The sequence below is a fragment of the Tachypleus tridentatus genome, chromosome 2 (assembly GCF_004210375.1).
Source record: "Tachypleus tridentatus isolate NWPU-2018 chromosome 2, ASM421037v1, whole genome shotgun sequence".
Classification (NCBI taxonomy): Eukaryota; Metazoa; Arthropoda; class Merostomata; order Xiphosura; family Limulidae; genus Tachypleus; species Tachypleus tridentatus.
Window position 1 is genome coordinate 61,369,903 of NC_134826.1, and position 23,180 is coordinate 61,393,082.

A 23,180-nucleotide genomic window follows, 5' to 3' on the forward strand; every position below is an offset into this window, starting at 1 on the left:
AGAACAGGCAGACAGGAGAAAGGAAACCTGAACATCACCACCTGCAGAAGCTGTAGGAAGGAAAGCACAATCTGGATAATAGATAAGGGAGAAAGTACAGTACAAAAAACTGGTAATGTTGAGGGTGAAATTATCTAACCTATGACAACTGCAGGCCAGGAGAAAGAAGAGATATGTCATCAAAGAGAGGTGAAAGAGAAGCCACCCACTAGAAACATGAGAACAGATCATAATCTGCTAGTAGCTGGCATGAAAAGCCAATTGATCCAAAGCCTGAAGAAAAGCCAGGAGTTTGAGATCATTGATACAAAAGAAATCTTCTCCACCAACCAATGATCTGAAAAGCCCCTTAGCAATCAATCCATGCACCCAAGCTCTGAAGGGAAGCATAGATAAACAGATGTAACTCAGTCCACAGAAGAGGAAGCAGGACTTCTACCAAAATATGAGCCTTTTCCAATATCAACAAAGATCAATAGGCAAGGGAAAAGATAAATAGGAGCATCAGAGGTATCCTGTGTGAGGTTTCACTGGTCATGAAGAGCACCCTGAAGCAAATATACATGAGCCCTGCCAAAGGGTATGAGATGGTCCAGAGGTGACCACCACCCCACAAGCTATAAAATCTCCCCAGTAGGAAATAAAGGAGCAAACAGGGCAATCAAAACATACAGTTTCATAGAATGAAGTCTGAGAGGAAAAGGTATAGACTAACTGAGATGGATGTTGAAGAAAACACTCAGCTGTACTAAGTACTAAGGAAAATGAAGGAAGAACCTTTTAAAAGTGATCAGCCATTCCACCTGCACAGTTCTGAAATGGAACTGGCAAGTAGGACTGGCTGACTTCTTTTCAGAAATTGCAAAAAGACATGTACATGTGGAAGTACAGAATATGAATACACCAAACAAAGGTGCAAACTCTCAACAAAAACAGACAGCATGAAAACAAGATTGAAGAACAGGGCCTTAAAAGGTATATCATTCCATAAAGGGCAAACTGACAGCAGTAAAACCCACATGGAACAGATACTTTACCTGGTGGGAGTAGAATATGGACTGCCTCAGGTAGATGCTGATGTGAAGATCCCAAGAAAGAAGAAGAAGAAGCCATGTACCACTGTAAAAGAAAGGGCCAGTTAGTGTTAAAGGCAGAGCCCTGTTGGACAGAAGCAACCCATGAAAACAAGTACACAGTTACTGTGCAAAATTCAAAATGTCATCAAAAAAGAACCATAAAAATAACCTGTACATATGGAGTCAGGTAATAGGTTACTGAGAATGTAGCATCATGGCCCTAAAAAAAGACCTAAAGAGAAGTGAAATACACATGTAGGATCATCGCTAAAGACAACACACAGCTGACAGTTGAAGGGAAGAGAGGGAAATGTCTTCAGAAACCACACTGGGTTCCTCTGAAAAACATCAGATGGGAAAAGGAAAGTCAAAGCTTAAAAATGGGGCAGATGTAGGATAAATGGGATTTGTAGGACCCATCCCATCAAACAGATAAGCTGAACCCACAACTGGAGGTCCATAAATTAGGAGCCAGCATGAAAAGTCGTAAGGGTAGACTGATTCAAAGCCCACAGGAGTCAAGCATATTAATGGCATCAACAAACAGAATGGTAAAAGCACAGTGTAAACCCAAACAAAAAGGATTGGAGAAACAGAAAAACAATAACAAGAAATAAAATAACACATACCTGAGATATAGCTCTGAGAAAACTAATGAGAGCTGAACCAAGTCCTCAAAAAGGTGTGGGAAGGCACACCAAACTCTGCAAAAGATTTGAAGAATAAGGAATAATTTATAGAATAAGAGCACAAACAGGAAACAAAATATGTTTCATATAGTGCCTCATCTACCTAAAAAATACCCCCAAGGGTTGTAAACACCTGTGACCAAAAGTGTGAAATCAGACAAAGGCTTGTGACATGCATTAAAAAAGGCATTCATAAATAAAGACAGCACAAAACAAAAAAAGCTAACCTTGTGAGGAAGAAGAGTATCATACTGGAAATAACGTGTTTGAAATATTTTGATATTGATTTATGTGCACATCATCTTTTGCCAAAACCAAAGTTTATACAGTTTATAAAACAAGGTTAAAGTTAAAAATGCTGTTTCAATTACTATATACCCCCACACATAAAGTAGATGATGCAGAGGGGAATCATAACAGACTATGTTACTTGGATAACCCCATGCATGAGGGCAGAAGCACAGGTTAAAAACATATTACCAAGTGAATGGTAGTAAAACACAGAAAAATATGGAAAGTAGAAAAAAAGGCCACATGCAGTACTTAAGTGTGTATCCACGAAGTACATCGACATTAAATATGCTATGAAACCAATATTGTGTGTTGGAAATTTTGTTTTTAACAATTACCAGACATTTACACCATAGTTTTGAACTCCTCGACCAGAGCCTTCTATATACAGGCTGCCAGATTATGTTGGTACACAGTTCGTTGTAATATAACGATCCTGTCAGAACGTGCATCAATGTAGTATAATTAAAAACCTAGGATTTATGTACAAGGAAAACTGAGAAAAAAAAAGCCATGCTTGCACTATGTAACAAAATATTTACTTTATTGCTCCTGAGCTGAAAGTGTTATTTCCCAATTACTTCTGCCTAAAGTAAATGGAAAAGATTTATTTTTCTCTTCAAACTTTGCTTTTATGTCCTGTGTAATGAAAAGTTCAAATTTACTCATTTTCCAGAACATTCCAGGTAGATTCAGTGCTGAGTAGCTGATAGAGAATTTTCAAGAACTTTCTACAATGTTGCAGAACATACGAGAATTTTCAAGAACCTTTTACAATTTTCTAGAACTTTCCATAGTAATATTTATACAGGGGCTCATCACTTCAGTTTAGTTCTAGCTGCCTAAGTGAACACATAGACCAATCGGATTTTATCAAAAATGGCATCAAGAAGCTGCAAGCATTCTCCAGACTCATTCTGCTATGTACATGAACAATTTATAAAGACAAGGGCAAAACAGTACTCTGTGACAGCATCTTCTAAATGTGTGAAGCCTATAAGGCATATTTCTGCATGCCTGTTGGGGGTCAAGACAAACCCTGGGCACCTCATTTTACCTGCAAGCAATGCAAAAAAACTCTAGAAGGTAAGACGAACAATTTTTGATAGCTTGAATAGTAAGATTTTATATTATACAAATTTTAGACCTTTTAAAATTTAAGTATCTTTCAATAAATTTATTTTTAAATTCCAATAGTATGGAAAAGTATCACATATAAAATATTTTGCACGAACCTCTTACACATTAGTTGTGGATAAAATAAATCTATTTTTCATAATAACAGTTTTATTTTGCTCTTTTGCAGGATGGTACAGAGGGGAAAAAAGCCATGAAGTTTGCTATTCCAAGAATTTGGCAAGAACCCATTGACCACTCAAGCAATTGCTACTTCTGCATGGTGGAGCCTTCCAAACATTGGGCTGGCAAGAATGCATCTGCTATCATGTATCTGGACCTTCCATAATCCATTGCCCCAGTGACACACTGCCCTGTGCTCCATGGACCCACTACGCCAGAGACAAAGCAGCCATCCTCAGAAGAGAGCAGCAAATCAGAAGAGGAGGTAGGTGTTGAAGACCCAGATTACAATTTCAGAGGTGCAGCTGGTGAGAGAAACCCATACTAACTCCAACCAAAGGGACCTGAATGACTTGATCAAAGATCTTGGTCTAACAAAATCAAATGCCAAGCTTTTGACATCTGAGCTCAAGAAGTGGGATTTGTTAGATGAAAGTGTGCAAGTTGCAAGATAGAGGAAGTGTCATCGACATTTCTCAAGCTTCTTCACTCATTAAGATGGGCTCTGCTTCTGCTACAATGTATATGGTCCATGTGAGGAAATTGGAATTACGTGTAACCCAAACAAGTGGCACCTCTGCATTGATAGCTCATCCAGAAGCCAAAATTATCTGTCTCTTCACCTGGCTCATTTGGTGCACCTCAAAGAGCAAGGTGAGTGCTTCCACCAAGATATACTGGACTTTAAACATCACTACCAAGGAGCATATAACGAAAAATTGATGGGAAACTATATTTCGGGGTTGATGCATGAAAGTGATTTATATTACAGTCACAAATCTCAAGAAACTACTCACTTCTGCACATTTTTGTACAACTTTAGTATAAATACATGTAAATCTTGATTCATATGTTGTTTTATTCAGACTTTATGTAAATGAAAATGTGCAAAGCCCTCTTTCACATACAAAATAGGTTAATTTCTAAATTTCATTATCCAGGTCACAAAAGCAAAGTTTGAAGGGAATAATGTCCATTTTCTGTATTTTTACAACATAAGCAATTAAGAAATAACACAAATTATCCAGGAACAAAAATTTGTGTTACATAGTGTTATTACACACTATTAAAGACACTTGGTATGAAGTCAGTCAAATTGACTGACCTTGTAACCACTTTGTACTTGTGCATTTTACAGTGTAACAATAAGTTTTAACATTGAAAGTCGCATAGAGATTATCTATGTATATCTGTATTATCCTTATATTGTTGTTGGAATTCTTTTTGACACTGCAATCCATACATCAATTTCCATATTTGATATTTTAACTCTTCTGATAAAATAGCTAGAATCCTACAGTGAACTGGTGGAGTGTTATAAAAAAAATACCCCTTTTAGGAAGTACCAAAGAAAAACCAGAAGGTGTGGTACCAAAAGAAAAAAAATCACATCTCAGTGAAAGACTACAACACATCCAATCCACACACTTTTTATTCTTTTATAACTGTATCAAAAACATAAAAGGCAAAAAAACAGGAAGGAATATTAGAATAAGTATGACTGATTAATAGGTCTCCTGGGTGTCAAGTAGCTGGGGTGCAACAGACTATAGTGGTAGTTTGTTCCCATCCAACATCAACCAAAATCTGGAATGGTGAATCAGATCAAGGGTAAATAGACAATCATCTACAGATGGAAAACCCCAGCAGTATGGCATTCTCTAATCCAATACCTGATGGCAATGGATATGGTACTTCCAGGTTACAATAAGAGGAGGATATCTAGCTGTACACAAGTAAGAAAACATGTTACATCCAACCACAACCAACACCAAATCCACTTAGAATGGACATCCAGCAGATAAGAAAAAGAGACCACAAACTTTTGGTGCATCTCCATTCCAAAACATGATGGCAGTGGGCATTTGTCATCCAATCCAAAGTACGAAGAGGAATACCAGCCAACACACATGAGAACTTACTTAGCTAGATCAACATTAGACTCATCAGGAAAGTAAATCCAGAGGATGGTAGGGAGAAGGAATGGCTCAATCTAAGGTGCAAATCACAGTAACATATATATTCTAGATATATTAAAGTATTTCAATCAAAACCTAGTGTCATCTTGAATTTTACATCAGATCTACAGTAGGAAGTATTTTAAGCCATCTACACATGATATTAATGGTGACTAGGGCATCACCAACCAAAAACCAAACTCAGTGGAAATGTACATTAAGAAGATGGTAGAAAGAAAGAATGCCACATTATAAAAGAACAGTCAGATACATAGACAGGAATATAGAGTAGTTCTACGACCAAAACTTGGTGGCAACTGGAATTGTACATTAAGCAAGACTTGAAGAATGCCACTGCCCTACTCTAAGTGATATGTTTCATCACTCAGGAGGACAGGCCTCCATGGTCCACCACCCCGGCAGCTAGAAACTATTAAGTGGTAAGAACTCTCGTACTCCACAAGAAGAAAGGGTAGACCTAATAATTGAAGATAGTGCAATGGAAAACTGCAATACTCTATTTTGAAAGACACAACTACAACATCCATCAAACAAAACCTGGCATCATCCAGAATCATGCATCAAGTCTGCAGTAGGGAGAATTTCAATGCCATAGAGTGTCAAAGACTGGGAGCAAATTTGTTTGCCTTACTCATGCTAGTCCATGAGCGTACTAATCAGAAGAAACGTACTTAAAAAGCAAAAAACACTAGAGAGAGCTATGGTCAGTCCTACAGAACATTCCATCACTTACGGTTTGCATAACCCAAATCTGCAACATAATTGTTTAGTCACAGATAACAATAAAATTGAAACACACAACCAACATCTGGCAGAAGTAGGAAAGGATACAATGTAACTTACATTGAGAATGGTCACAGGACGGACAATGCAGATTTAAAACACAATTGTATACTTGGTCAAGCTCCACTTGCCAGAGTGGAATCCACAATACAGGAGCATAAAAGCCTCTGTAAATAAAGAAATAATAAAACCATAATACTCACTAGTCATAATGACACTATGGTGTATAAGATAGTGACTAATAATGTGAAACAAATTTAGACCAACTGATTGAAATCAATCTTTCTATGAATATCCAGCATCAGAGATCTCAAAAAGTACTAACCTTTTTTCCAATGTGGTTCAGTTGCATTTCCAGATAACCCTTAGGAGTTATTCCATGTCAAATCATCCAGGGTGCTGCAGGTGACCCCCACAAAATGCCTTGAAAAAATTCACGTCTCATCTAACCATATAATGAAACATTGCCAAAGATTAGATCAATATCTCTAATAGTTTCTGATTTACAGCCATGTAAAATTTAGTTAATGCATACACAATATATTTGCACTGCCATGTGATCTAACTAGTTATGCCAATAAACTTGTTCAGAAATGAATTAATTCTTTCTTGTTTCTTACAACTTCATTATTTAACATTGTGAAAAGCTGGTTAGAATATTTCAGTGGGATTCATAAAATTCTGACAGGTATTTTTCAAAACTGTATGGATATATTTGCATACAGTAACACACCTGAACTGAATGTTTTTTTTAAATAACAAACATATGGTCAGAGGATACTTTAAAAAATTATAACTCAAAACGTAAGTTGAACACCACCCTGATTTTTTTTCCAGATCATATTCAGAGATGTAAGAATATATGGTAAAAATCTGAAAAGGCTGAATAACTGGTGACATAGTCAAACTGTAGCCTGAAGTAGGGCTATTTTTAGCTAAATCATAAAAAGTTACATGCAACTACATTTTTTTACAGAAGATCTAATAGACTTTTAATTACAACAATTGCTGATTTATCAACTGATATGTTATAGGAAATTTGAAAACAAAATTCAGCTTTGTATCATATTTAGTCTTGGAGCTATGGCTTATTAAATAAACCAGTGTTTTTTTACGATTTTGGGTTTTCAGGTGATTTTATAGCCTCACTATGAGAATCCTAAGAGAGATAAACTTGGTTTGAGACCATTTTTGAATTCTGTGAGATTAAGTCAGTCAGTGTAGCAAATTTCAGCCTTCTACCACCATTACTCTTGCAGCTTTAAGGAGACAAAGTTGCCCAAAAATGAATTTGCCAAAAATACAAAAAAATTAACTAAATTTTACAGGGCTGTAAATCAGAAACTATTAGAGATATTGATCTAATCTTTGGCAATTTTTCATTATATAGGTAAATGAGCACACGTGAATTTTTTCAAAGCATTTTAAGGGGGTTATCTGGAAAATTTTCCAAAACCTGTATGATTTGACATTGAATGATCCTTAGAGTTTTGAAACACATTTTAATGGAGAGGAAAATGAAATGATCAGACTTGAAAACTGATCATTTTGGAATTTTACCAATCAATTTTAAGATAACAAAGATAATTAAAAGCCAAAGATGTTGATGACTGAGGAATGAAATCACACACACACACACACATATATCAAAATAAAGCATAAAAACAAAAGACCAAAAACAAAAGGAAGACAGGTATAACAGTGTCAAAATATAACTTGTATGTGATTTGGTCATGTAGTAAAATTGCATGATTATCATATTACTGATATTTAGATTTAAAGGTCAAAATACTCTATCACCAAATTCCAAATTTTATGAAAACATAATACAAACTGCAATAAAATATCAATGGCTGTCCAACATGATCTCCACTGACTTCTTAATTTAAAAGTATGTAACACTTTGATCTACCAGAACACTATGAACACCTAAATTAAAAGATAAAAAAGAACATATCAAATGAGAACAGACAATGTCTACTAAACAAGTCCAGATACGAATAACAACAAAAAGACAAAGTAATCTTTTTTTTTAAAAAAAAAAGGGATGGTATAAAATGAGAAATTGTCTATTAAATATTTCAAATAAGGATCAAGAAAGAAGATGTAATATTATGAAAGAAACTTGAAATACAGCAATACAAAAAGAAGTGGAAAACTACCACATGCCTCGGATAAACTCGAAAAGCAGCAGTACAATATGGACAACCATAAAATATGATACATATTAGGAGAACAGAAACATACTAAGAAACTGACATTTTGATAATGCAAAATACATATCCTAAAGGTCTCAAAAACATCACGTGACGAATTAAATGAGCACCTAAAGATGAAAAATGTATATGATGATTAAACACATTCTCACTGTAACTGAATAAAAATATTCTAGTGTATAAAAAAGGAAGACATGAGTTCAGGTGAGATAAATTAGTCCTAGATAAAAGTGTATTCCAAAAAGAAGAATCACCAAACTTTTGAGAAAAAAAACATTCAAAACCTAGAAGGTAAACAAAAACTAATTAACACAACTACAACCACAATATGACATTAGATCAAGATGAAAGTCTGACTGAGATAAATAAATATCAATTCATGAATTCAAAAATTAAGCAACCACAAAGGAAGAAAAAAATCAGTTCACCTGTAAGAAAAATTTTATAAGATTCCAGTAAACAAAACTGAAAAAAGTGTGATACAGCAATAAGGTAAACAGAAAGACCTAAATTTAGGATTACCCACATATCATGACCTAAGCTCTATTTATCAAATCAATAATATAGGAGATGGCTTGTAAGAGATAGCAGTATCTCATGATATTGTAGTGCACTCATACCTAGATGAAGGAGAAATGACAATTAGTATATTTATCCACTAAATGCTTCTGTCTGACAACAAACTATCTGCTAAGCAATTTTCCATTTGTTGATAAAAAGCATTACTGGGTCCCACACAAAAATTGAAGTTTACAATAGAAGTAAGAAATTTTATCATAAAAGCTCTCTAAACATTTAGTCGAACAAAATAAAATAAGTTTCACATTAAAAGTAAGAAACATACAATAATTTGAGAGGAATGTTCCAATTCATAAAAAATATTATTATGAAGTTAGCAAATAATACATCTATGTCCATAACCTGTTAGGTATAAAATTTTGAAATAATATCATAAAGTAGACACAAACAATATGTGTAATTTTAATTTGAAACAAATGTCACTGGCACAGGAATGTCTATAAAATATCACTCTTTATTCTATGATTACCTTATTTTCATTTGTTGTAAATCCTCTTCTGTGCCAAAACTAGCTTTGCCAAACTGACAATGTAGTTACTGTTAATATTATTATACTAAATATAATTTATTTGCAGTAATGTATTAATAATTTCTTAAACAATATTTCATAGTCTCTGTTCACTGCTATGTTAAATGATACACATCTCACAGCAAGGTACTGAACAGTAATACAAAAAGTAGTAACAACAAGAGAAAATATGTGCAATATACTTACAACAGCACAAAATTAATCTTGTGGCATTGTCAATTAACATAAGAAATTGTTGTATAAACTTAGCAACTCCTATTTTAACTATACTATAACTGAGAAAATAACTAAAGATATTTTGACTTTACATATACTTTTAAAACAATCATGTCATGAACAATTACTGACAGTACTACTTACAATATAACACATATACATACTCTAAGCTTTTCTGCATAGTACTGATAACTTTAGTTTTTTAACCCTATTGCAACAGACCACAAATCAAAATCTTGCTCTCCTGGTGAGATTTTTCTACCCAGAAAACTTAGCACTAATGTCCACATACATCAATTTGTATCTTAACTAAAAGTTTTTATTTAATAATTTGCTTCATACTTCAGGTAAAAATAACTGATTCAGAATCACTATAAATTAATCTACAAAGATACAGATTTATACTATGAAAATTTTTGAATACAAAATAACTTCCTTCTGCACTAAAAAAATATTTTGAGTTCAAATATTATCCAACCATATAAATTGTAAATCATTCAGCAAATGTGTGGCTTACATTATAATATTGAATTATGTAATGCTCAAACTGATCACCATCATACCTTGTGAAGAATTTTTAATTTTTCATTATCTTACATAACCTAACCTAATAAGTTTATTTTTTTATACTGTAGTTGCTTTTATAATAATAAATAGGCTATACAAGGAAAACAAGAAATAGAGCAATTATCTCGGTCCTCATATATTTTGCTTCTGGCTGTCAATGAAATAAGCCTACTTTTTATAATAATGATTCTACTACACTAAATAAATTTTATTTTATTGAATAATACACCTAAAAATACATATTAAACAAATAATGTCCTGTAACTATAATAATTTTTCTGGCTTTCTAACTATCTGATAAGAGCCATTCAAAATTTAACTAAACATGTTCACGTTTCCCAAAGGAATAAAATTTTGAACTGAAAGAAAGTAAAATTCTCTGTAGTGAAAGCAATGTAATATGATACGTCATTTCATAAGTTAAAACTATGGCTTCGTATTGGTAATAAATATTACAATATTAAACACCAGAAAGAGCTACTGATAATAAATATTACAATATTAAACACCAGAAAGAGCTACTGATAATAAATATTACAGTATTAAACACCAGAAAGAGCTACTGATAATAAATATTACAATATTAAACACCAGAAAGAGCTACTGATAATAAATATTACAATATTAAACACCAGAAAGAGCTACTGATAATAAATATTACAGTATTAAACACCAGAAAGAGCTACTGATAATAAATATTACAGTATTAAACACCAGAAAGAGCTACTGATAATAAATATTACAATATTAAACACCAGAAAGAGCTACTGATAATAAATATTACAATATTAAACACCAGAAAGAGCTACTGATAATAAATATTACAATATTAAACACCAGAAAGAGCTACTGATAATAAATATTACAATATTAAACACCAGAAAGAGCTACTGATAATAAATATTACAATATTAAACACCAGAAAGAGCTACTGATAATAAATATTACAATATTAAACACCAGAAAGAGCTACTGATAATAAATATTACAGTATTAAACACCAGAAAGAGCTACTGATAATAAATATTACAATATTAAACACCAGAAAGAGCTACTGATAATAAATATTACAGTATTAAACACCAGAAAGAGCTACTGATAATAAATATTACAATATTAAACACCAGAAAGAGCTACTGATAATAAATATTACAATATTAAACACCAGAAAGAGCTACTGATAATAAATATTACAGTATTAAACACCAGAAAGAGCTACTGATAATAAATATTACAGTATTAAACACCAGAAAGAGCTACTGATAATAAATATTACAATATTAAACACCAGAAAGAGCTACTGATAATAAATATTTCAATATTAAACACCAGAAAGAGCTACTGATAATAAATATTACAGTATTAAACACCAGAAAGAGCTACTGATAATAAATATTACAGTATTAAACACCAGAAAGAGCTACTGATAATAAATATTACAATATTAAACACCAGAAAGAGCTACTGATAATAAATATTACAGTATTAAACACCAGAAAGAGCTACTGATAATAAATATTACAATATTAAACACCAGAAAGAGCTACTGATAATAAATATTACAATATTAAACACCAGAAAGAGCTACTGATAATAAATATTACAGTATTAAACACCAGAAAGAGCTACTGATAATAAATATTACAATATTAAACACCAGAAAGAGCTACTGATAATAAATATTACAGTATTAAACACCAGAAAGAGCTACTGATAATAAATATTACAATATTAAACACCAGAAAGAGCTACTGATAATAAATATTACAGTATTAAACACCAGAAAGAGCTACTGATAATAAATATTACAATATTAAACACCAGAAAGAGCTACTGATAATAAATATTACAGTATTAAACACCAGAAAGAGCTACTGATAATAAATATTACAGTATTAAACACCAGAAAGAGCTACTGATAATAAATATTACAATATTAAACACCAGAAAGAGCTACTGATAATAAATATTACAATATTAAACACCAGAAAGAGCTACTGATAATAAATATTACAGTATTAAACACCAGAAAGAGCTACTGATAATAAATATTACAGTATTAAACACCAGAAAGAGCTACTGATAATAAATATTACAATATTAAACACCAGAAAGAGCTACTGATAATAAATATTACAATATTAAACACCAGAAAGAGCTACTGATAATAAATATTACAATATTAAACACCAGAAAGAGCTACTGATAATAAATATTACAATATTAAACACCAGAAAGAGCTACTGATAATAAATATTACAATATTAAACACCAGAAAGAGCTACTGATAATAAATATTACAATATTAAACACCAGAAAGAGCTACTGATAATAAATATTACAGTATTAAACACCAGAAAGAGCTACTGATAATAAATATTACAGTATTAAACACCAGAAAGAGCTACTGATAATAAATATTACAATATTAAACACCAGAAAGAGCTACTGATAATAAATATTACAGTATTAAACACCAGAAAGAGCTACTGATAATAAATATTACAGTATTAAACACCAGAAAGAGCTACTGATAATAAATATTACAGTATTAAACACCAGAAAGAGCTACTGATAATAAATATTACAGTATTAAACACCAGAAAGAGCTACTGATAATAAATATTACAGTATTAAACACCAGAAAGAGCTACTGATAATAAATATTACAGTATTAAACACCAGAAAGAGCTACTGATAATAAATATTACAGTATTAAACACCAGAAAGAGCTACTGATAATTTGTGAAAGAGAAGATATGACAGGTGGACATGGTCTGATTTTTTAGCTCCATAAACAAATAAGATTGAATGCAATAAAAACTATGCTTTGCCAGAGCAATAACTATTTCATAATGAGTAATTTACATCAGAGAAAAGGAAAGACCTAGAGAATAAGTGTCACAATTCTTAGGATTGAGGAGAAGGGTGAATTTAAAAAAAAAATATCTCCTTATAAAATTAAAACCTTAAAATTTATATTAAATTTGATTTATTATCTACATTTTGATGCCATTTCATTTGTGTACATTGATAACAAAGTAGTTTAAATAATTTTTCAATATAACTCTACAGGATAATTGTGACATACAAAGAAAAGGGTACCAACATGGAAAGGTTAAAGTTTTTCTGAACAAATTCATCTTGCTGAACATCTGATAACTACATTAAGTAAATAAATAATTTTTCAATCATATAGTTTTAATTAAATTTCATTAACTTGTTAAAAGTGACACATGCCACTATATTTTAGTTCCCTGCTTAGCTTAATTCACAGAATCTGACAAGGCAAAATCCACAGTACATAAAAGATATTCCACACTACAGCTATAAAAGTTTAAAGATACATACCATCAGGTTCTAGATGCATTGGAGGAAGATGTTTGTCCACCCATTCTGGTCGATTAAGAAGCTCTTTGTTTGTAGTTTTATGAAACTGAAGTTTGGAAGGATTAGGCACAACAAAACATGGGTACTTGTAAGCATAAGGAACAGGTTCAACATTATTAATGTATTCTTCAAGTTCACTCAGTGACACTCCTTTACTTTTGAAAGAAAGTCCCAAGTCATCCAAGTTAGTTTCAGTTCTTCCATCTAGAATTTTTAAGGAACAAATTATGTCAAAATCACAAAATAAAACTTCATGTTTTTAAAACTGTTACAATTTTAATTAAAATAAATTACAAACAGGAACTTGCCTTTAAAACCTTTAACCTTTGTAACCTTTATTTGTGCCACACTGCCACCAACCATGTGACTCAAATAATCTGTGGTGATGAGAAAACCCACTTGCAGAGAAAGTTATACATGTAAAAATGGCTGGTATGGATAGAGAAAGCACTATGTATAAAAGCAAACAACGTTTTGACTGAAGAAGATCAAAATATTGTTAGCTCCTCTACATAGTGCTTTCTCTACCTATATCAGCCATTTTTACATATATAATCATGTGACTCAAAAATCAGAACATCCTTGATGCAACATAAAACATTCCCAAACTTTCCAGAATTCTTCACTCTCCCACACTCCAAATGACTTAATAAGCATATGTCAAAAGAACTTAAACAAAATTCTTTATCACTAAGTCACATTTTCACAGTTCCAGTTGAAATGATAAACCATGTATTGTGGGGATGTGGGTTCAAAAAATATTTATGAAATTCATATCAAGTAGGCTTATTTTTGAAATATCAGTAGTCAGAAAAGGAGGTGAGAACTGGAGATGGTTACGATGAGACAAGGTATAAGACAGAAAAGTAACATGTGGTTAAGCAGATTTGAAATAGAAGCCAAAACCACAAATATTTGAAGATCTGGATTCAAAGATAAAATGGGAGCAGCTTTATATAAAGAACAGACCTAAGTATACTCAGAAGAAAATCATTCTTCCAAGCTTGACTTTCAACAAAGAAAATCTGAACTTATATGAGATCTCCTGGTCTATGCATGACACGATGGGAAGATTGAAAAGTGAAGAATTCTTACCGAGTTTACACATCCATTGTATTCAAAGATATTCAGAAGTATGATTCACATACTTTTTCAAGAAAAATTTGTTTGTGAATTTATAAAACTTGTACTGAGTCAGTCTGATGGTTTTTATTTTGGTAAAATTTTATATTTTATCTCTTACTTTTTTAACCATAACCCTAGCTGTAGAGAAACCAGCCACAGAAAAAGTGAGTACCCATCAGAAATGTTAAGCCCAATAAATGAGATACTTTACAAGACCTGGAAAAATGCTCAGATCTCGACCAGATGCTTACAAGAATTGTCTTATTAGAGAAAGTACAATGTGTGACCAAGAAACCCAAGTTTAAAAAACTTGTAAGTGCAAGCTGTAAAAGTGGTTCATTACTTCCCAAATACCAGCTTTTTCATGATAACCTATGAAATAGTATGGCCAAGATTGAAAAACTCAATAATATTGTACACTACAAGGATAGCTGCAATGATCTTGCATAGTGGGCACTGGTAGAACAAAGATGTAGTCAAGACCAGGTAGGATGAGACCAAATCCAAGGTATTTTTTATGTAACTAAATAAAAAATCCAAGTAACATTTTTGAAAGCAGGCAATAACAATAACAACTTTGCTAGGCTAACCTGTCATATCCTCTATTTCACAAATTGCCAATAGTTATCTGATATAGTATACTATGGTATTTATATATAATAAACAGAAAGCCAAGACTGGGTCTCAAGATTCCATCTCTGTAGTGAAGCTAGAGGTGGATGGTCTAAACATTTTTCTTCTTTGTTTTTGTAGATTTGGGGAAATAATCATTACCCAGTAGACAACACTAGACATCTAGCAGGATCATGGTAGATGGAAAAGGCAAAGAAAAGAAAACAAAACAAATTTATCCATTTCAAAGATGATGCACTGACTAAAGAATGGCAACTACAGGGAGATAAAATTCTGTGGAAAATGAAATAGTTAGATAATGAAGATAATTAGCAGCAGGCAAGTTCCATCCACTCAGCTAAAATGGGGAGAAAAAACGAGACAAGTGCTAAATCTGATTGACAAAATATGAAAAAGCATGCAATCATTAATATCCAGGGAAGAATAAACCAACTAGAAGAACTGACAGATGCACCCCATAAGGTAGAAGGTGAGAGGTCCCTGGATGAAGAGGGTTCCAGTGTAGAAACTGTGATGATGAGGACCCCAAAATGAACAACCAAAACTGAACACAGGGACCCATCTAAGTCTGTATGAACATAAAGGTAAGAGACAGAAAGAAGATAGAAAGGAGAGAAACAATGGTCACCCTCCAAATTAAATCAAGTTTCAGGAAGAAAGAACTGGTATGAACAGAGGACAGCAGACAGTCTGATGTGGCTTTGTTATAAGATAAACACACACACATGAACAGAGGAGTAAATGAATGTGAAGGAACATCAAGAGCACAAGTACTTAAAGGAAGAAAATTTTATGATAAAGGTAATATAAAGAGGGCAAGAAGCCAATGGCTCAAAAGAAGCACCCACAACAGCATGTAATACCATATTAAGACTCCAGTCAGACATGGGAGTTGAGCAAGAGGGTTGGTGAATAAGGTAGGATTAATACAGAGTACAGAATATAAAGGAAGAAAAACCCTATGGTAATGGGAAACATAAATGGCAATGAACAAGGCTGTCCAATATCCAGCAAGGGAGAAATTAACAAACCATGATTGAACAACCAAATAAAAAAGACAAAAAGGCATGTTACAGTGGGGCACTCAGAAAGAAGGGAAACACAAATAAATCTATAATGAAATATCCACCATTTCCATTGATAGACAGACAAAGTAAAAGGATGGTAAGAATGGGATTAAAAGGTTATGAAATTTAAAAGTCTGGCCCTAATGGTAGTGGATTAGACAAATCTCAAATGATGAAATAGTAATTTATGAGGTTGAAGCAATAGAGAGGGAATAATTTGTAAAGGAATAGGAAGTCTAAAGGTCAACTGGAAAAGTACAGGAAACCAGGACTATACTAGCCATACAGACACCACCAAAAGAACTGGTATATAGAAAAAGATGAAAACAGTCCTGGCTGACAGCATCAACAGCCAAACCCAACAGAAAGGGACTTGGGAATAAGAAGAGAGAAAGGTTAAAGTTTAGAGGAGTGGTAAAAGTATCTATGAAGAGTGTGCTCAACCAAGAGTGCACCCAATGAAAATCCTGAGGGCTGAATGCAACACTCTGTGGGCAGAATAGAATACACCTGAGAGAGGTAGTCCCCAACCAGATTCAAAGCCCTTGAAATGTGTCAGGCCATGAGCTGAATTCAGTGGAAATAATCCCAGAAGAGGAGATCCAAAGCAAACATTCTTGGAGCATTTGCCCCTTAACAAAACATAAACAACTGTGGAGTTGTCAAAGAGGATCATAAACAACTGATACATCTGAAGAGGAAGTAAATGGGATCTTATCCAAGAAACAAAGAGAAGTTTGAGCACATTGATATGGAATAAACTCTTCTCCTGTATCTAAATGCCAAAAGTCATAACGTTCTTCACAGATGTGCCCCAACTCAAAAATGAAGCATCTGTGAAGATATGAAGATCTGGTCAGGTTGGAAGTAAGGAAATACTAATCACAATATTGGTATGGACTAGCTACCAAGACAAGTCCTTGAGAAAAGAAGAGAGATTCACAATTGAAAATAACAAATCCCAAGAATAATTGCAAACGTCTCACAAGATCCACTCTAGAAAGTACATGTGTTCATGCTCCACAGGAATGAATAATTCCAGGGTAGCCAGAGTCCCCAAAAACAAATAAACCTGAATGGAAATTAGAAACACAAACCTTAGTTATTATACATCTCATAGCCTACAGATAAAGAGGGTAAGATTGAGGAAGACTGAAATGAGAATTGAAGAAAATGCCTTAATGTACTAAATACTATATTTGCTTAAGAAAAGATCTGGAAACCTTGACAAGCTATCCCAGTTGAGTAACCTTTTGCAGAAGAAAAGAACATCTCCCAAAAATGGGGAAGTATATGCCAATCATCCATGCAGAAGTGTAACTTTAGCCTCAGTCCAGGAAGGTGATGAGTGAAAGTTCTTATGTTTTGCCCATTATAATCAATTATTCAGTTTTTTTCTCACCTACTTACATTTTTAATCAAGTTATAAGGGCACCTTCCTATATATCCCTGACACATTGACCATAGACTGAATGAAAAAGAACATTGGAGAAAAAGAAAATTATCTTTCAAGAATTGTGAAATGACAAGAAATTAGTTGAGAGACAACTGATTGATCACAAGACACCAGTCCCTGGAAATCATAAAGAGGGAAAAATAAAAGCCAGTAGATTCACTGCATCCTTGGAACTTTCAAGGTAAATAGGGTTGCAGGGGGGGAGAGAAAAGGAAATGGGAATATCAGAGAGGTAGGAAGAGAAAAGTGAGTGAGAATTTGAAAAATTCTTCTGTTGGCAGAAAACTGACACCAAAGGTTGGCAAAGTGTGACATACAGACACCAAATGGCCAAATCCAAAAGGAAAGTCATAGATAAGATTAGCAACAAATCTGACATTGGGAAGAAAGAAAAGAGCTGGAGGCTTGGGTTGGAAGTACAGGGATAGACTGATTCAGTCTAGGAACAGGAGATGATGGATGATGTTGAGAAAAATGAACAACTTGGAAAGATAATAAGAACTGATGCTAGGATGCTTCAGACTGGGTCTCCAGTGAATCAGGTATACTACTAAAGATATCCATATAAAAAATGAACCAAATTAAAATCACAATGGAGGAAAGTGGATAAGTAAGGAGTGCATCCCATCCTAACAGCAGAGGAACCAAGTAAAGAGGGACAGAACAAAGAAGTGATATGAGTCAAGGTATTAAAAAGAAGGGAATGAACATCTCCAAAAAAGCCCTTTGGGGCATGACAAAGTGCTTCTGACATAAGGTGAATGGAAAAATGTAATGCAGGAGACAGGGAAAAAAGGCAGAGATGAAAAATTTGGGCATTAGAGACAATCAGAAAACAAGTATTTACATCTCCAAGGAAGCAAAAGCTTTCAAAGACTGGAAATCAAGAAAAGAAAAGGAAGAATGGCTACAAGCCAAGACAAAAAAGTAAGAAAACAATGGGAATGAAGCATGTTGTTATGAGTGCAAAGTTGGTTAAGAAAGGACTCAGAATGAACTCCTAATATCAGGTGAAAGAAGAAAGACAAAGGAAGCAAAGAATGGGAAAAATCAAAAGACAGAGGCAAAAGAGAAAATAAAGGAACATACTGAGAAATCATGCCCAGAAAGCAGTTTAAAGGGTACTAACCCAAATGGGGAACAATAATTAGTCAAATCTCTCATCCTCCTGGTCACTCTCAAAAGAAGTTGAAGGGATGGTATGAGGAGGTCCAGCATACGTGTATGAAAGTTGTAACATTTTCAACAAGCCACAGTGGAAGCAGGTCCTGTGTTTATAATTTTATCATGCTCACAGGACAAATCCAATGTCACTGTTATTTAAGAATTCATTATAAAACTCAATGCTTTTGAAACAAAAGCTATGTTCTCCAGTAAATTCAACATAAAATGAAAAATCTACACTTCTGCACAAGGCAATGCTGAGTGCAAGTACTAAATATGTGTTGCCCTCCTACTCGTAGAAAGCTTTTATTGAATGGTAATGCCATCGAACCAGCAAAGTTCATGTTTCACATGTAAAATTTAGGTAGCTCAAGGCCAGTGACATGCACATCTCATAGCACACATGCAAAGGATATATCTATTGTGTATGAAAGGGTGTTGAAAAATATGAAATAAAATCATATATACACTTTTTATCTTACAGTAACCACAAATTGCAACAGAATTATTTATCCAAACAACATGTGCATTACTCAAGGAGAAATTGTTTATTCAATTTTGTTTTCCATTTTTCTTACCTAACCTAATAAATTACCAATATTTATATTTCAGTTAAGTGTGTTCAAAACTATACAAAAATAAACACAATAACTAAAAAATTTTGCAATTACTGTAGCCTTGAGTACTTTTGCATTAAGATATATAGTTTAGAAGCCTTTTTTCTTTTATTGTCTCACTTTGCTGGTTGTCCAAAAATACATTTTGGAATATACAAATAGATCAGACAATAGAGTGGAATGTTCAAAAACTACAAGAATTTACCTGGCTTTCTGACTAACCTATAAATACAATAATAAAATTTAATTAATTCTCAGAACAATATCTTTCAGTCCAAACACATTCAGCTTTCACAGCAAATCATCATTTTTTACTTCTAACAATTAAAACAACAATCACCACAAATTTGCTCAACTCTGTGTAGAATTTGTTCTTTTTATTGGTTATTAACAATGTCAATATTGGAAAGAATTAGACACTTTTAAAATACAGAATAATGTATTGTGTCAATATGGGTATTACAAATATGATGATATCTCAATAAAATGAAAGATAAAATGTTGAAATTATAAGTTCTAACTAATCAATACTTGCAGCATGTTTTTCTCTGGTTCAATAAGCTAAGGCCTTTGTAAGAAAAGAGAAACAAAATGTATAAACAAGAAATGACAGCACCACAAAGCCAAATGACTTCAAAATGTACAGATTGAGAATTTAAATACATCCTTTTTAAATTAAAAAAGTAAAATTCAGATAATATCAGAATTTGAATAACAAACCACATTTTGATGTCAAGCATCTTGATATACATTAATAAATGCGGCAATTTAATTCTGAAAGTAACTGTAAAAATGTGGTGAAAAACATGCCTTAATCAACCCTTATATCCATAGGATTAAATGGTTTTTAGGTCGACTTGCTCTTTAAGTAAAATTAAAATGTTATTATGCTGAAATTGTGGTTTCCGATAGGTACCTCCCTCGACTTATGAAAGTAGATATTCTTATTCATTTCTGCCCCCTATGTTTTCAACCTTTTTCTTTGTGCTTGCCACCAACCTTTTTCTTGACCCAGCATGGCTAGATGGTTAAGGCACTTGACTCGCAATCTGAGGGTTGCAGGTTTGAATACCCGTCATCACTCCAAACATGCTCAACCTTTCAGCCATGGGTGTGTTATAATGTAACAGTCAATTTCACTATTCGTTGGTAAAAGAGTAGCCTAAGAGTTGGCTGTGGGTGTGATGACTAGTTGCCTTCCCTCTAGTCTTACACTGCTAAAATAGAGACGGCTAGTGCAGATAGCCCTCATGTATCTTTGTGCAAAATTCAAAATAAACCAAACCTTTTTCTTCCCCTACTGGAATCAAGTAATTCCAATGTGTCTGTCTTGTAAATCATCATGCATAATCTCACCACCAAAAGAAGGATATTACATGAAATGTGATGCATCTGGCTCCCTCTATGTACCTCTACCAAAATCACTTTTAAATTTGTAAGAAAAATGAAGCATTAGAAATGTGTGCAGAAGAAGGTTAGAAAGGAAGTGTGAACAGATGGATGTAGTTATAAGAAATATATTTTAAATATGGGAAAATTATAACACTTCAATACAGTATTTCTCTCCCCACAATATTAGATAGAAATGCACACTAAACCATGATAGGGAAAGCAGATGTACCCCCCAAAAATGTCCTAAGGGTACTTCCATAGATGAGAGTCAGGCTAAAAGGTTTGAAGAGAAATTGCACCACTTCTGAGTCAGATGTACTCTTCGCCCCCCCATGTTGAATGTGTAAGATATCAGCGAAAAAAATGACAAGAGCATATCGAAGTGGCAAAAAATGAGGTAGGAAAGTCATCCTAACCAGAGAAAGACACAGTAACTTAATCCCACAATGACAGAACTGGGTAAACAAGTATGCACCCTAGGGTGTAATGGATCATACATAGTAAGTCATCTATATCCAAAACTTCCTCAAGAGGTACTGACAACCACATGAGGGTATGATGAGGATCATGCCATCTTTACCCAAAATCCAAAAACTGAAGAATGAAAAACCATTCTGATTCCTGTGTAAAACACAAAAATTTGCTCTGAGCAACCAATACAGAAACTTGAAATTTGGTGTAGAAAAGATGTCTATCACATGCAATCAACTCCCCCAACAAAGGATAGTCAAGGACAGAACCAGAACAATCCCACTTACCACTGCTGTGACCCATAACACAAACAAAGGAAACTGAAGAAGGAAGACAACACGATTAGTTCACTCTACATCTAAACCTGTCTGCAAAGTCCTGACATCCACAGAGGGTAGAATGAAGACTCCCAATTGAAGGTGTGAACTACATACTGACGTCTCACTCAGTTGTACTGATCATTGCAAATTGGAGGATGTTATGTCATGTACACCTGCAGAACACCATTAACCTATCCTGCACAAAATGGTAAGAGCCATTTTTGTGTGGAAACCATTCAAGAGGGTGCCTCCACAGTTGATTACCCCAGCAGCATGGAACTGGAAAGTGAGAAAGACTCCCATACTCTACTTGAAAGGGTGGATGAAAATAGGTTAGAAAATCTGGAGGAACACCATCATCTGAGATTGTACACATTGGATGATCATGAAACCCTATCTTTAAATGCAGACCATACTGATGGATTCAATTATGATATGGCAGGGATAGCCAGCTATCCTTTTCTGCTTTACCAATGCAGTAAATAAATGATATGATCTGGAACAGGCAAATTCATGAAGTAAACATAGTGAGACTATTCACTTACAAGTGATCTTGTGAAGCCAAGAAAGATAAAGTGCAAGTCAATGTGGTTGTATAGTGAAGATTTAGAGTTAAAGAATACCTGGTCACACACCACCCACCACAGAACAGAATTTGTGTGATAAAAAGAAATAAATGAAAAGTATGAATAAAAAATTACCAATCAGAGTCACACAAAAGTCTGACGCATGGCCAAAGATAGTAGACAAAACCATGATGATGAAGACACCATGATATGACAGAGATAATGGAAAGGGAATGTACTAGAAATAGTCCATAAACATGATTGCAAAATCTCCTCAACTGGACAACAAAGACAAGAATCAAGGGAAAGAGTAAGGTGTTGGATCTGATGAAAGGACAACTGGAACAAAGGCTGAGATAAAGAAGGTAGGAAAAACAGCCAATTAAACCACAAGGCAGACCCAAGTGGTAAGGATAAAAGGTGAAATATCTTGATGGATAGAGTATTGGCAGGGAACCAAAGGTCATCCTAAATGTGTGACAGAAGGGAGCAATACAGGCTGCACAAGAATGAAGAGTCCTGATCAAATACACAAGTCTATCTGGATCAGGTCAAGGGTGCATAAAGGAAATAGAAGGAAGGGAACAGGAGAAAGGAGGAACAGCTCTCCCAAGTTGCCAGGGTCTTCAAGAGAAAAAAACACCTGGATAAAAAGGTTGAATGATAAAGGTTATATGAAACATCAATGTCAAAAAAATCTGATCTTTGACATTCACAGGCTAAGATAAGGAAATGTGTTTCACCAGAGAAATAAA

At 33.8% G+C, this 23,180-nt stretch overlaps 1 protein-coding gene across 6 annotated transcripts in view; it reads right to left on the bottom strand.

Moving 5' to 3' along the window:
* Positions 1–23,180, bottom strand: part of Taf3 (TBP-associated factor 3) — a 73,914-nt gene that overhangs the window by 34,585 nt on the left and 16,149 nt on the right. For all 6 annotated transcript variants that reach the window (XM_076487818.1, XM_076487817.1, XM_076487819.1 and 3 more), the window contains exon 3: positions 13,576–13,818. In XM_076487818.1, the coding sequence (XP_076343933.1) occupies positions 13,576–13,818 (243 nt within the window). The remainder of the gene's footprint in view (positions 1–13,575; positions 13,819–23,180) is intronic.